Below are 16,130 nucleotides of genomic sequence, written 5' to 3' on the forward strand. Positions count from 1 at the left end.
GTTGTCCTTTGTAATGTAGTAAATTAGAGAAAAAATGATTCTGCCCTTTCCAAAAATAGCTACTATAAGGATAGCTATTATAGAAATAATATTAGCATCTTATCCCAAAAATCTCCCAAGCCTTATTCTACAAAGGTCATGGCACAGTGGCCAAGATTGTCACCCAATGCTAATGTCACTGTCCTCATGCTTCTCCCTACCCTCAGCTCTGGAGGAGGTAAGAAACACAAAAACAGTAACTGCAATGGCTTCTGGCCTCATGTTTTTTTTCCCAGTTTAAAAAAAAATGAGAAAGGAAAAAGGTCACGAATTTGAGAACTGCCTTTCTTCACAACAGTTTAATAGTTTGGATAAAGTTTGTCAGTACCCAACTTTTCCTCTCCTCTTTGGACACAAACCCACTCAATCGGCGGAGTCTTCTTCGCCCCAAATCTCATATATTGTAACGTTATGGTGTGGGTCTACATTCCCTAAGTTCTGAAGCCTGCAGTGACCGCTGGTTGCCATGGTGACTTTCAGATTCCGCACCCTGGACACAAATTTCACGAGGTCCATCTCGAACTGGGTTAAGGTATTGAATGCATAGTCTTTGTTTGGAGAAGCGTTTTTCCTTCCTGCAGGGCGAAATGTACAGCCCCGAAGAGTGGAAGGAGTCTGCACCTGTCAAGAAAGATATTCAGGGTGAATGATACCACTGACATTGCTAGTTTTGACAGAATTCTAAGAGAGTTGGGCTCACCTGAGAGAAGTGGCTCTAGCATTGATCTAGTCAAGGGACTGGCAAATGATGGCCAAATCTGGCCTGCCAGCTGTTCTTGTTAATAAAGTTTTATTGGAACACAGCCAGGCTCATTCATTTGCTTATAGTCTATGACTGCTTTCATGCATAAAGGGCAGAGTTGAGTCCTTGCAACAGAGACTGAATGGGCTACAAAGCTGAAAATATCGACCATCTGGCCTTTTGCAGAAAATATTTGCCAATCCCCTGCTCCCATCAGTTTGGACACAGTATCCTGGAGCGTTGGGTCTGTTGAAGAGGGAACAAGCCACCGTATTTCTCTTCCCATCCCCTTCTCAGAGCTATTCAGCCACTTCATGGACAGGCTGTTACTTCTTTACACCTCTGACCCTTTACGACAGATCTCTTCCTTTACTTGGAATAATGATACCACTTCCATTCAGTTCAGCAACTGGTAGTAATTCAGATGCCAGGGAAATGAAAAATCAGGGGCAGTGAATCTGGCTCTGTAAATAATTTTGACCTGAAACATGCCAAGTTCTTCAATCTATCCTTATTTGAAAAAAATCTGATTTAACAAGATAAACATTGAGCCAAGATTTTAGTTGCCTAATAAACAAAAGGTGGCCTTTAACTATGAGTCCCAACCTCTGTGAGTTCAGGTCTAGTTTTTTCTAAGGATATGTGGGGAAATGAGTTAACCAGCACACTCAGGACTGGGAGTAGATACTCCATATTCAAACTCATTTTACCTAACAGTCTTGCCTATAATAAGGAGAGCATCTGTTTCTCTGAGTCTGAGGTTTCTGAGATGGAGTCAGTGTGGAGTAACAAACGGAGCCACCCTTACCTTATTCTTCTCACTATCTCCTCGAAACTTCAGTATCACGTACAGCACAGCAATAAAAATGAGCCAGAGCCACTTGCTCCCAAGCCAGCTTTGGGAATGCTCCGGTAGATTCTGCCGAATTCGAAAGTGCCCTCCGCAGGGCACCTTCCCCTGGGTTTCTTTGGACTTATCTCTCAGAGAAGAAAACATAAAGGCATAGCCACAGGAGAGACACAGAGGCAAGAACAAGCACCATTTCAGAGACGGCATGGTGAGCAGAGATGGGGCAGGATGTGGCTCACAGTGGGCTGCCACGCTCCTGCACCTGGAGACAGGGGACCAGGCAGGGCTGCATCACGGTGATGTCACAGAGGCCCCCCAGCCAGAACCCGCTCTGGCCATTGTGATGACTTCAGGGCAGAGGATAGAGAGACTTGAGGGGGTCGCCTGGGAGTAGGATTTAAAAGGAAATGACGTCATTTCCAGCAAGCAGGCTGGGAGTGACAGAATGCCATCTCCTTGCCAGTGTATGCTTTCTGAGCCTGGTGCTCTACTGGGAGGGCAGGTCCATCTCCTATTTTTATTTTTCCATTTGTTGAATCCAGACACCGTGGTGAGCAGAGCAGACTCAAGGCACGTGCCCCGGTGAAGCAGAAAGCCAAATGGGAGAGAAAGATAATAAACCAGAGGCTGCGTAGTAGGAGCTAATGATGTTTTTTGTGTGGCCAACACTGTTCCGAAAAATGATTGTGCTCAGTTGCTAAGTCGTGTCTGACTCTTTGTAACCCCATGGACTGTAGCCCGCCAGGCTCTTCTGTCCATGGGATTCTCCAGGCAAGAATACTGGAGTGGGTTGCCATTTCCTCTGCCAGGGGATCTTCCCAACCCAGGGATCAAACCAAGTCTCCTGCATCTCTTGCTTTGGCTGGGGTATTTAAATGGGGGTGGGGGAGCTCCATTTACAAAGGTCAGATTTCTGATTTCCTTGAAAAGTATGGAAGATCTGATAACACAGGGCCCCTCTCTGCTGGAGCCAAGTAGGAACCGCCCCCTCTGGTGGCCATGTTCTATTGTCCCCACCACTTCCTATCACCTCATATCCACACTCGATGATGTCACCTGAGTGTACAATGCCTGGCTTAATTAAAAGTATCATTTATTTCATTAAAATTGTGATAAGGGGATTAGGAAAGATCTTTTTGCTATATTTTTATTATTTATAAATTGAAGACAAACCAACATTTGAGATTAGTTTTACATGACGTTATCAAATGGTTACAGATGGAGTGTGCAGTTGTTCATTAGCAAATTATGTTTGAGTTTTAGACTAATAAGTACTAATTGTTGAGATGAAAACTGAAGAAAAATGCCAATGTGAAGTTTGTGAATAGCTAGCCTTAAAAAAGCTCCATGCTTTTAGGATCTTTTTTTCCTGTTAGTTCTCTGGAAAAACAATGGAGATTGGACATCTCAATTTCAAATGTAAATGAAAACTCATTTTTAATATTTAATATAACTGCTATTGAAAAAAGTGAAACGTGTTAGTTGCTCAGTTATGTCTCTTTGTGACCCCATGAACCGTAGCCTGCCAGGCTCCTCTGTCTATGAGATTCTCCAGGCAAGAACCCTGGAGTGGGTAGCCATTCCTTTCTCCAGGGGATCTTCCGAATCCAGGGACTGAAGTGTTATTACTGTGAAAAAACAAACTGTGATGAGGGAACTTCCCTGGTGGTCCAGTGGTTAAGACTACAATGCAGGGGACACAGGTTCGATCCCTGACTGGGGAATGAAGATGCTGCAGGCTGAACGGCATGGCCAAAAAAACAAAAAAATTGTGGTAAGAAATGAGAGCTTTAAGAGTGCAAGGGGGTAGCTGGAGGTTAGTTCAGGCAGGCAGGTTTTCCTGAAAAAGACATCTGGGGAGAGTGTGAGGGATGATCAGGAGTTGGCTGGATGAAGTGGGGGAAAGGCTGACATCCAGGCAAGTGTGGGCACTGGGAGGTGACAGGGGTGCAGCAGATAGAGGCCGCCGCCAGGAATACAACCAAGCGCCCGGGCCACTGCATTCGAAACCAACAGCTTCTAAAAGTGACACAAAACAAAAAAAAATCTCAATTAGCAGAATACAGGGCTTGCACCTGTTCCGCTGGGTCATCTGACTCACACTTATTCCTCACAAAGAAGACTTCTGCTGCTACAACCCAGGGTCCATGGGGTGTCTGCACTCAGCCTCTGACTGTGTCGAGCCCAGGAAGTTCTGTGAGAGGATGTGAAATCAGAAGGGGAGACAGAGGAGAGTCGGACGTACCACACAGGCTGACCTGGGGCTCACACTCCCCCTAGCTTCAGGGCCGGGGGGCTCCCGGGTAGAGAGCTTACAGGGGTGCGAGACCCGAGGGTTGATCAGAAATAGGCATGGTAATCATAACTAGATGTATCTGTACGTAAATGTATATAAATGATAATTTTCATGTTTTTTCTGGAAAAAGTTCACAACAAAAATTCACTGATGTTAATATGATCTGATGAAAATGAATCTATATTCACATATCCTTAGGTCCAACTCCTCAGATTGCTAAGGCAGAGGACAGGGTGACAGAGCAGCCTGGCTTCGGTTCTCCAGCACCTCCCCCTCCCCAACTTCAGGTTGTCCCTCCTGCTTCCAACCTCCTCTCCCAGCTCCTTTGCCTGATTTTTAAAAAATTTTATTTTCCTGAAGCATAGTTGATTTACAGTGTTGTGTTTCTTCTGCCTGCTTTTTAATGGAATCTCACACCCCGGATCTCCTATAAGGAACCATCTCAGTAATATGCCCCCGTCTCCAGAAGGCAGGGCTCACAATCTTGATGCTCCTGCCTTTAGAGCAGAGTTTCATTAGTTATTGACTTCAACACACTTTATGCATGAGACACACCAATTTTATGCCCAGTTTCCCTTTTCATAATCTGCTGAGAGAGAATGTGGAATTGACGTGACGTCACAGAATTACTGTCACTAACAATGCAATGGCTGCAAGTTTCTTACTCAAATATTAGTGGAAGAAGGAAAACACAGAGATGAGAGAAAAAGCAGACTTTAGACTTAATTTTTGTACCAAATTATCAGGTGCACAATTAAATCTCCTCTCTCATCACACCGATGGAGCAAGGAAACCCCCTAAGTCCCCTGCTCTGGTGCAAAACGCTCCCTCCCACAGCCCCGCAGGCAGAATGTACTTGAAACTCAACTCAAAACTCAACTCGTCCTTTCTCAAGTTCAGTCTCACTCGGCTTATTTAACTAATTAACTATTGGCAGCAAAACCACGAAAATTTTAGTCAAAATGAGCTGACCACACACCCAGGAGGAACCTGGAGTCTTTAATTATTCTGAGCATAAATATGCAGCCAACATGCTCTCAGGGCGTGGGAAGGTCCAAGTGCACAGAGGGTGGAGGTGAGCAGGAGAGGATGACAGGCGAGGCCAGGGGGGTCACAGAGTCCCCACTGCGCCCTCCTACTCGAGTGGCTCCAGCTTTAAGGGGACAGCAAATACACAGGGCCCAGCTGAGGCCGCACCGCTGGCCTCAGAAGCAGTAGGATGTGTGGGTGACCCAGTGGGCCGACTCTTCCTTGGAGCGCTTGGCGGAGCTGTGGGTGGTGAAGAGAGACTTGTAAGCTTCTGACTCTTCACTGTCGGCGATGGACCTCTTCGCGGCTTTTCCAGAAGCGATCCCGTGTGCTGCTGGAAAAAACGAAAAGCTCTGAACTCTGAGGCTGGGGCTGCAGACCATTCCTACCATCACATTCTCGAGAGGCCACCAAGCCCAGGAATTTCCCTCCTCCTTTCTGGGGAGGAATGTTGAAATACAGTATCTCAATCACCAAGCCCAAAAAACAAACGAAGCTACTGTATGTAAATCTGTCATTTAAAATCACCTTAATCACTACTTGCACAGGCCCCAGCTTCAGAGATTGACACACATGAGGCCCTGAGGCCAGGTGGCTGGTATGTGGAGGGGTATCTGGAACCCATGAATACAAGATGACTCACTCCTTACCTTATCCATCTGTGTTTCTCTTTTGTGAAATAAATACTAGTGTCTCTAAACTCTGGACTAACCACCAAACAGCTCCTGGTCGGGAGGCAGGTGGAGGGAGGCTGGCTCCAGTGCACATCTGGTGCACAGAGAACTCAGCCTTAAAACGGGGAATGAACGAGTCAGGTCTTTGGTCTCTGCACCCCGTTCGCCTGGCCCTACGAGCAGGCTCCACAGGAAAACTGGACAACGGCATGTGTGAACACCCCTTTCAATCCCGTGAATCAACTGTTTCTTAATCAACCCCCAAGAGAGCTCAGTGAACCCCTAACAGAGCAAGAGACAGAATCAGGATAAGCTCGAGTCTTCAGAGTCACCCCAACCAACAGTGACACAACCGCGCGGGTCTCCAGCCATCTGAGTGGCCCACCGTCATCTCAACTGGACCCACCTGCACTTTTTGGAGCTGAGTTGGTCTTCTTCTCTCGAGTGTCAAGGTTGGTTTCTTCGGGCTTCCCTGTTTTCATTTTTGACGGTCCTGGGGTTTCTGTGAAAAAACAAAACCAAATCAGGAACTTATTTAGCAAAACAGGCCTAGGGTCTTATTTTTGCTAAATAAGGCCTTCTTTTTAGCATCTTACCTTCACTGACATCTGATTTTGAGACAGACTCTGCCGCCTTAGATTTCTTTGTTTTCTGTGAAAAGAAAGGGAGAGAGGACATTGCTCCAATTCACTGATTTTAGTGTCCGTGTGGCTGTCACTGGCCTGGGAGTCCAATTTGAGGCTGACACAGGTCACCTAGGACAGGGTTCCCTCTGAAGACGACTTTGACCCTCAGCCCTGCAGCTTGGTCCTGCCTAGGTGTTTCTGGCTGCACACTCATGCCTCACGCAGTATACATCTGGAGAGATCTGCTCAGCAGTTACATTCCAAAACCACATCCTCAGACAATTTCAATGAGGAAGACAAGTTTCGGTGAGAACAGTCCATTTTAATAGTGACCACTGCACACATAAGAGCAGTTAGCTGGAGAATAACATCAAATCCAGACAGGATAACTATGGACCGAATCCTAACCTCTTCAGGAAGACCTCTTCAAAGTAGTCAAAATGCTCTGACATCTGTGTATTTAACTGTAAGGACTTGAGGCCTGTACTAAAGAACACTTTAGCCAATTCTCAACTGTGGATTACTTCTGTTAGAATTCTGTCGCTCATAATAGTTAAGCTGGTCAGCAAAAAATTAAGAAATGAAACTATTCTAAAAACCACACAGCTGGGCTTCCCTGCTGGCTCAGTAGTAAAGAACCCACCTAACAATGCAAAAGACACAAATTCGATCCCTGAACTGAGAAGATCCCACAGGCCGAGGAGCAACTAAACCCATGTCACAACTCCTGAAGCTCGCACACCCTAGAGGCCATGCTCTGCAACAAGAGACGCCACCGCTATGAGAAGCCCATGCAGCACAACTAGAGAAAGCCCACGCAGCAATGAAGACCCAGTGCAGCCATAAATAAATAAACATTAAGAGAAGAATATTAAAAACCACACAGCTGATTCAATCATGGGACAAACAGGACTCTGTTCACTGAGGGAATTTACTTTAATCATGCCATTTCCTTCGGCATGCAAGAGGTGGCGCTAAAGATACACAGCCTAACCCTTTCAGGAGGCTCCCATATCTAGAAAACATCCCATCTCTAGAAAACATCAGAGACCCTGCTCAGGCAGTGGTCTCTTGGTCTTGTAATATATATATATATGCCATGTGATTTGTAACACCTGTACAAAATGCAATGTCTTGTTCATTTCACACATGCAAGACATGCATTCAACTCTGGGGGTTAACACCTCACGGTTCAAAAATAATACAGAAAACTGACTTCTAAGCCCTCCATTCACAGCTAAGGTTATGATTTTTGAAAAACATGGGCAATGGGGCATTAGAAAGGAAATGCTATGTCCTATTCCTAGCTGTGGGTATATTTGGGAAATATTTTGGTTTCCCGGCAGCTGTCTCTAAGAGGCATTCCCAGAAGCTCCGGGGAGGACCCTGCGGAGATGGGCAGGTTAGCTCCACTGGGCTTTCAACAACTTGGCGGAAGCCTGGGACACAGGAGACAACTAAGGTAAGAGGGCTACGACCACACCACCGTCTCTACTAAAACTTCCTTCAAAATACAATCTCCCCCTCTGTGCTTTTTAAAAACTGAACTTGATTGATAGTAGCAATCAAGAACAAGCAGATCCTTTTTGGTAAATGTGCTCTGTCAAAAACATCTCAAACTTTTTCTTTTTTTGCTCGTTTGATAATAAGATCACAGTTATTTAGAAAACCAACTTTAAATGAACACATTTATAGATTTAATTTCTCCTAAATCTAAAGCCACTGCAGATGGTGACTGCAGCCATGAAATTAAAAGACGCTTACTCCTTGGAAGGAAAGTTATGACCAACCTGCATAGCATATTAAAAAGCAGAGACATTACTTTGCCAACAAAGGTCCATCTGGTCAAGGCTATGGTTTTTCCAGTGGTCATGTATGGATGTGAGAGTTGGACAGTGAAGAAAGCGGAGCACCGAGAAATTGATGCTTTTGAACTATGGTGTTGGAGAAGACTCTTCAGAGTCCCTTGGACTGCCAGGAGATCCAACCAGTCCATCCCAAAAGAGATCAGTCCTGAGTGTTCATTGGAAGGACTGATGCTGAAGCTGAAACTCCAGTACTTTGGCCACCTCATGCGAAGAGTTGATTCATTGGAGAAGACCCTGATGCTGGGAGGGATTGGGGGCAGGAAGAGAAGGGGACGACGGAGGATGAGATGGCTGGATGACAGCACCGACTCGATGGGCATGAGTTTGAGTAAGCTCTGGGAGTTGGTGATGGACAGGGAGGCCTGGTGTGCTGCGATTCATGGGGTTGCAAAGAGTCGGACACGACTGAGCGACTGAACTCAACTGAAACCTAAAGTCACCCCTTTAAAACACAAGAGTGGTTCTTTATCCTCATGAATGCTGTAATAACCCCGTACAAGACCAATTCGAGGAACACTTCTATTGGCATTTGATCACACAAGTTGGGCACAATTTCCCACACTACAGAATAACTCACACACATTATTTACATTCTACCTAAGTGAGACAATAAGAGGAGGAAACCCAAATGGTTTAGCTCTTTCTGAGAATTCTGGACATGTAATACCAACACCACATTCTCAAGCAACAGGCTTTTAAAACTCCATGAACATGAATTACATATTATTTGAGAGTGATACAGTCCTGCACTTTCCTCTATTATGGTTTTTAAAAAAGAAAAACCTGAAAAATCTTTAATTATTACATCACTGGTAGATGTACTCCAATTGCATAAAAACAGGCAGGCTATTTTTTCTTCCCCATAATTTTATGTCCTCAATTTTCCAGTATTTTAGGCATTCTTTTGCCTTAGTTCTGAAGACACAAAATTTCTCCCACATTTAACCTAAACCTTTTTCTTTTAAGAATGAAAAAAAGACCATAGGTATCACTTTAAGTACTCAAGAAAAAACAAAATTTACTGCTGGATCCAGAATCGATGGCATATTGAACAAATTTCCTAGCTGATCAACTGCTTTGAGCCTGGGGCACAAAACAAAGCCTGCACCCCCACACCCCCACCCAGAGTGCTGCCTGCAGCGGATGCTCACCGAGGCGCCACTCAAAACAGTGGGCAGGAGGAGAGGCCAAGCAGTGGGAAGGCTGTTCTCTACTCTCCTGGCCACGTCCATCCCCTGTGGGTGGGCTGACCACTCCTCCCTCCACACTGAGGAGGAAGCTCAGAGGAAGCTCAGTGCGGAGCAGACCATGGAGCCTAAGCTGCGAGGCATCTTCCTAGAGCCCAGGCTCTTCTAGGTCATAAAAGCCACCTCCATCACTGCAAACCCAGAGGGCGCCACCAGCAGCGCAGTTGGGGGGTTGCAACGGGCTCCAGAGCAGGGGCAACAGCTGGGCAGGACCTACTTTCACCCAGACTCAGAGGCTGAGGGAAAAGCCCAGGACACGGTACCTTCTCCAGCTTGGCTCGCAGCCGCCTCTCCTCCATCCTGCTCTTCAGCACTTCCACGTCTTCCTTGCTGCCATTGAGCACGATGACGTCATCCTCCTGGAAGGCAGCCCCACACTGGACAGAGAGAGGAGACAGGTCCCGTGAGCACATGGACGGCAGCGACCCCAGGTCCTGGCTCTCAGCCCAGCCACTGGGCCTCCGGTTGTTTTCCCGCCTGCACCTTGGCTTGATCAGCTGTGGAGGTCCCGCCCTGCTTGGGGAAATTTCCGGGCATGGTTAGCCCAGTAGGCCTGCCTACGAGACTGGCCTTGGCTGGTGTCTGGGAACGTGCATTTCTGGAGGGTTCTTCCCATTTCCAAACTGTGCTGGGCTTCTGCTCACAGTCCCCACCCCCGCCACTGGACCCGACCTCTGGGTGCACAGACCCGAGCATAGGGTGGGCATTTAGGAGATGCCTGTTAAGGACTCACTAGCAGTACTTACTGAGCACCTACTGCTGCCTCATCTCATAATGACAGACTTAATAAGAGCCCATGAGGCTCACACACAGCTGAGCCAAGGCTAAAAGGGAAGGGACCAGGGGATCTCACATTCCAGACAGAGGTCTGTAACCTTCCTGGGGGATCCCTAGGAACCACCTCCAGTTTCCAGTCAGGAGTTCTGGGGTGGGACCTGGGAATTTACATTTCTAATGTGTTCTCAGGTCCTGCAGGTGCTGCCTGTGGGGGAACCACACCTTGAAAACCATGGTTCTAGAGTTTAGGAAGTTGGCAATTGGGGTAAATGGGCTGAATTCCAGCAGGACAGCACCATTCCAGAGACACAGCTGCATCTCAGCTCTGTCCTGGGCTGCAGTGGCCACTGTCATCCCCACAGGGACCTGCAATCTCAGCTGCTCCCTGGGGAGACCGCGCTGCTGAGGACAGGGTGTGAGCCAGGGGGCAGGGAGGACTTCTTCCTGTGGGCTCTCCAGGGGCCCTCTGCCTAGACCCTGGCCTCAGTTACCACCTCTATTAAATGGGAATAAACTGAACTCCCAGCAAGGGTAACACTGAAGGGACTAGAATGCCGAGTTGGGCATGAGCACTCAACCATCCTCAGCTACTGTTGCAGTTTTGCATTTTCCTGGAGCAGAGCTTCCGGTATCAGCACAGGTGGAGCTCTAAGACACAGCCCTCCAGACCATGCTCTAACCAGCTTCCTTAGGCAGAAGCACTGCCTACCCTGAGTTCTTCATCCATGGATTCAACCAACTTCTAGCTAGAAATACTGGGGAAAAATTTTTTTTCATGAATTTCCAGAAAGCAACACTTGAATACTATTTAAATAGTTACCACACATCTGTGCAGGACAGTAACTATTTACACAGACTCGCAACTATTAACATAACATTTACACCATATTTACAAAGCATTTACATTCTATTAGTAGTAGTGTTGGTCACTCAGTCGTGCTGATTCTTTGCGACCCCATGGACTGCGGCCCACCAGGCTCCTCTATCCATGGGATTTTCCAGGCAAGGATACTAGAGTGGGTTGCCATTTCCTTCTCCAGGGGATCTTCCCAACCCAGGAAGATCATTAGATATTATTATTATTCTTAGGTACATTCTATTAGGTATTTTATTAAGTAACCTGAAGGTGACTTGGAATATATGGGAAGATGGATGTCAGTCATACGCAAATACTACATCACGCTATATAAGGGATTTCAGCATCTTTGGATTCTGGTATTGGAGCGGGGGGAGGTCCTGCAGCAACCCCCTAGCCCCCAGCCCAATAAGGAGGGCTGACAGTCACATGGCTGTGTTCTCCCTGCTGGGAGGCGCGCCCCCGCGTGGGGGGAGAATGCAGAAGGAAGCCTCACAGGATTCCTCTAGACTCTGCCCGAGTCTCCATCCCTCACCATGAGGGCTACACACCCCTGCTGGATCAGTGGACAAAACTGGGCCAGGAGGACAGCCGTAGGGCAGGTCCAGTGGGTCCCACTAGTCCACTCTGCCCGGACCAGTGAGAGACCCACTGTGCCCAGAGTCTCTTTGATAGAGAACATTCTCAGCACAAGAAAAGACATGCAAGTGCTGTTCTTAGAAGTTGCCAAAGCTTTCCCAGCATCTCCCAATCCTCCTCAGCCACTGCCTTAGCTGGGTTATTTATTGTGGTTCTGAGTCCAAAAAGCATAGCTTCAGGTCAAAATAAGCTCATGTTCAGGTAAGTTTTCTCAACTGAAAAGATATTCCTTTGACCCACCAAGTCCAAGGTCGGTGACAAACAAATGGTTATGTGCACACTGAGAGAGGCGTGTCCAGCCTGGCGTCCAGCCAGGGCTGCCTCTGGAGAACAGTGAGGCTGGCAGGCCAGGGGAAAGGAAGAGCCCCTCTGCAGGGAGAGAGTCCCTCTAACCCAGAAGCCCCGGGTTGTGGGAGATTTGGGCAGAGCCTTCCCCTGGAAGTGTCCTCCTTGGAGAGACAATGAGAGAAAATCTGCAGGAACAGGATCAGGTGGTAGATAAGGCCCAGTGGGGCTTGGGGCCGGGTTCCCGCGTCAGTAACCCTCTTGAGCACACAAGCATGAGGCAGAGGTGTGGTGTCTGCTTCCCCTGCTCCGTCACAGTCCTCGTCGTCCTCCTCTGGGGGCTTTCTGTGCCTCCTTCCACCTTCCACCATGTCTTGCTGCCCTGGTCCGATCATGTCAGCGGCCTGCAGCCTCCTTCCCCTGCACATGACTGCCTAGTTGTCTGTGTCTAACAGCGGGCTCTACCCTGCCTACTGCTGTGGTGTGCTGCCCCCGGTGTTGTACTCTTAGAGCTGACTTAGCTGCTGATACCACCAAGTCAGGAACTGCTCACATTAAAACTCGCGGTATCGTTTCTGGTCTTACATTTAGATCTTTAATCCATTTTGAGTTTATTTTTGTGTATGGTGTTAGAAAGTGTTCTAGTTTCATTCTTTCACAAGTGGTTGACCAGTTTTCCCAGCACCACTTGTTAAAGAGGTTGTTTTTTTTCCATTGTATATTCTTGCCTCCTTTGTCGAAGATAAAACTCCTAGAGGAGAACATAGGCAAAACACTCTCCGACATAAATCACAGCAGGATCCTCTATGACCCACCTCCCAGAATATTGGAAATAAAAGCAAAAATAAACAAATGGGACCTAATTAAACTTAAAAGCTTTTGCACAACAAAGGAAACTATAAGCAAGGTAAAAAGACAGGCCTCAGATTGGGAGAAAATAATAACAAACGAACCAACAGACAAAGGATTAATCTCAAAGATAAGCAACTCCTGCAGCTCAATTCCAGAAAAATAAATGAACAATCAAAAAATGGGCCAAAGATCTAAACAGACATTTCTCCAAAGAAGACATACAGATGGCTAACAAACACATGAAAAGATGCTCAACATCACTCATTATCAGAGAAATGCAAATCAAAACCACAGTGAGGTACCATTACATGCCAGTCAGGATGGCTGCTATCCAAAAGTCTACAAGCAATAAATGCTGGAGAGGGTGTGGAGAAAAGGGAACCCTCTTACACTGTTGGTGGGAATGCAAACTAGTACAGCCGCTATGGAGAACAGTGAGGAGATTTCTTAAAAAACTGGAAATAGAACTGCCATATGACCCAGCAATCCCACTTCTGGGCATACACACCAAGGAAACCAGATCTGAAAGAGACACGTGCACCCCAATGTTCATCGAAGCACTGTTTATAGCAGCCAGGCCATGGAAGCAACCTAGATGTCCATCAGCAGACGAATGGATAAGGAAGCTGTGGTACATATACACCATGGAATATTACTCAGCCATTAAAAAGAATTCATTTGAATCAGTTCTAATGAGATGGATGAAACTGGAGCCCATTATAGAGTGAAGTAAACCAGAAAGATAAAGATCAATACAGTATACTAACGCATATATATGGAATTTAGAAAAATGGTAACGATAACCCTATAGGCAAAACAGAAAAAGAGACACAGATGTACAGAACAGACTTTTGGACTCTGTGGGAGAAGGCGAGGGTGGGATGTTTAGAGAGAACAGCATCGAAACATGTATATTATCAAGGGTGAAACAGATCACCAGCCCAGGTTGGATGCATGAGACAAGAGATCAGGGCTGGTGCACTGGGAAGACCCAGAGGGATCAGGTGGAGAGGGAGGTGGGAGTGGGGATCGGGATGGGGAATACATGTAAATCCATGGCTGATTCATGTCAATGTATTGCAAAAACCACTACAATACTATAAAGTAATTAGCCTCCAACTAATAAAACTAAACAGGAAAAAAAAAAAAAAAACCTCGCAGTATCTTGCTCTTTGTCTCCAAAATTTAAAAGACCCACTAATATCAAACCCACTGCTCCCTCAAGGCCTCAACTGCCTGGACTTGATCTGGCAGCCCTTGGAGACAGCACCTGGCTCTCCCACCAGCTGCAGGCCTGTCACCTGACCTCACTAGGCTTCTGCAGGACTCCAGGGCCCTAAGTGGAGCAAACCATTCCCGGAGGTGAGTGAAACCAGGGCAGGAATCAGCCTTCTGCCATGATGCCAGCCTCCAGACTGGGACTCTTCTCTGTGGACTAACGGGTGGGAGTCACTTTAGAAAGGGGGGGTGGGGGAGGGCTGCTGCAAAGACCCCAAAGGGACTGATCTTCTCTCTGCCTATAAAAGTAAAATGCACACAAAGCAGAAAACACCCATATTTCCCTGTGAATGCATTTTTCTATGTGTGCCATTACCATACACTTGAAATCATACATTCATTTTCAGTTTTGCTTCATCACTTGGACCTTAGATGTCCAAAAAAATGAGGGGGGGGGGAATAGCTAAATAAATCATAATACATTCCTAAAAAGGAAGAGTATATATAGCTATTTTAGAGTTTCTGACAACACAGAAAATGATTATGTGTTAAAAGAAAAAGCAGGCTGGAAGTTAAATATTCATATGATCTCTGGATGCTAATTTCTTTCTTTTTTTTTTTATTAGTTGGAGGCTAATTACTTCACAACATTTCAGTGGGTTTTGTCATACATTAATTTCTTTTTAAACATTGAAAAAAACAGGTTAGTAGGAAAGTGCTGAAGGAGACAGAATTAAGAGTAATATGCTTCTATATCTGTATTTTTATAAATGAGACAAATGTAGTAGTGGTTTCTCAATTTTTGTCCTTACAAACAGTAACTGTGATGAAGAACTGATTGCATGGATCTCTGACCCAGAAATTTCACTTCTGAGACTTGGTTATTCTGTCAGTTTCCTGCATTCATGGCTTATAATGTTAATAAATGAATGTATGCCTGTATGTGTGTATGGACTTTTAAAACAGGGCTTCCCTCTGTCACACCGTAAGATCCAAATGAGAAGGTTTTATCTTTCTTGGTTGTAGCCAAGTCTTAAGCACAGGGTCCTGCACACAGTGGACGATCAGTAAATAACTGCTGACTAAATGAATAAGAACATAACCTAAAGAAATATTTCAAATCAGAATGGAATGGAGTGAAATTTTAATGCCAAATAGCTCCTCTAAAAGGCTGCATGAACCTTACACTCCCTAAAACATGTGAGAATGCCCATCACATCACGTAAAGGCAGGGGAAAAAAAAAAAACTTATGGTAATCTAAAAAGGAGAAGATCACTCCTCTCAGGCTTTAAGAAATACAAAAATACCCCACTGTATTCATAGCACCTCTTCTGTTATTTATGTGTTTAGGCTGTTTTATTAGGATTTTCATTAAAAAAAAGTTTAGCTGAATCAATTTGTATAAGAAACTGATACAGTAACCCTATCTTTCATCCACTTATTACAACAGCTCCTCCAACATGTTTGGTTTTTATTCTGTATTTTCCTGAGAGCTGTGGGAGTGTGAAGTGCATGCAGGCAACTCTCCTCATCATTTTCTCAGCTGTTTTCTTCTACTGTTTTTTTTCCCCCAGGTTACGGATGTGAGATCCAGGTGAAATCCAGCATCAAACCTCTTCCCCCAGGGACGGACCTGCCAGGCCAGTTCGGCAGCACCCATGGGACATTTAAGCCACGCCCTCAGGGTCCCGGGGGGCAGCAGTGCAGCAACACTTCACGAGCTGGCAGGGTAGCCTTTCCTTTCTTGGTAAAATTAGTCTCGAGACTCAGAGACTCTGAACACCTTCATACAAATGTACACAGTACCCACTGAAAGGCTGCACAGATCTGTTTTTATATAAAAAGCATGCATGTCACACACACAGCAATGCTGCAGCCCCTTAAGATCAGACAGACCAGGTTCTCTTTGCCCCATTAAGAAACCTTAAGAAACATCTGTTCCGCAAAAGAGCAACAGGTATTTCGAGTGACCGCAGGTGAAGAAAAGCTGGACTCGTCTGACTTAACAAAGAGCTCAGGTGTCTGGACACCCACGAGGGTGAGAGTATCTGAGGGCTCTGAGTTGCGTCTCTTGGCTTCGCTCTCCCCGGCAGACACACGTGGGGGTAAACCTAAAGAGTGGACCAGCAAG

The 16,130-nt window shown here is 46.1% G+C and overlaps 2 protein-coding genes across 3 annotated transcripts in view; both read right to left on the reverse strand.

The window, feature by feature from the left end:
• Nucleotides 1–402: 402 nt before the first annotated feature.
• Nucleotides 403–1,838, reverse strand: LOC136157929 (protein FAM209-like). The gene is made up of 2 exons (XM_065919706.1): nucleotides 1,590–1,838; nucleotides 403–660 (listed from the first exon to the last, which is right to left on the reverse strand). The coding sequence occupies exons 1-2, from the start codon at nucleotides 1,836–1,838 to the stop codon at nucleotides 403–405; spliced, it is 507 nt and encodes a 168-aa protein (XP_065775778.1).
• A 940-nt stretch (nucleotides 1,839–2,778) lies between these two features.
• RTF2 (replication termination factor 2) overlaps nucleotides 2,779–16,130 on the reverse strand; it is a 43,083-nt gene continuing 29,731 nt past the window's right edge. The window contains exons 6-9 of one of the 2 annotated variants that reach the window (XM_065921748.1): nucleotides 9,635–9,748; nucleotides 6,227–6,281; nucleotides 6,037–6,132; nucleotides 2,779–5,290 (exon numbers count right to left, since the gene is read on the reverse strand). In XM_065921748.1, coding sequence (XP_065777820.1) covers nucleotides 5,133–5,290; nucleotides 6,037–6,132; nucleotides 6,227–6,281; nucleotides 9,635–9,748 — 423 coding nt within the window. In that variant the 3' untranslated portion in view covers nucleotides 2,779–5,132. The remainder of the gene's footprint in view (nucleotides 5,291–6,036; nucleotides 6,133–6,226; nucleotides 6,282–9,634; nucleotides 9,749–16,130) is intronic. The other variant, XM_065921749.1, reaches the window with a different exon arrangement.

This window comes from Muntiacus reevesi, chromosome 2 (assembly GCF_963930625.1).
Source record: "Muntiacus reevesi chromosome 2, mMunRee1.1, whole genome shotgun sequence".
In the NCBI taxonomy this organism is placed as follows: Eukaryota; Metazoa; Chordata; class Mammalia; order Artiodactyla; family Cervidae; genus Muntiacus; species Muntiacus reevesi.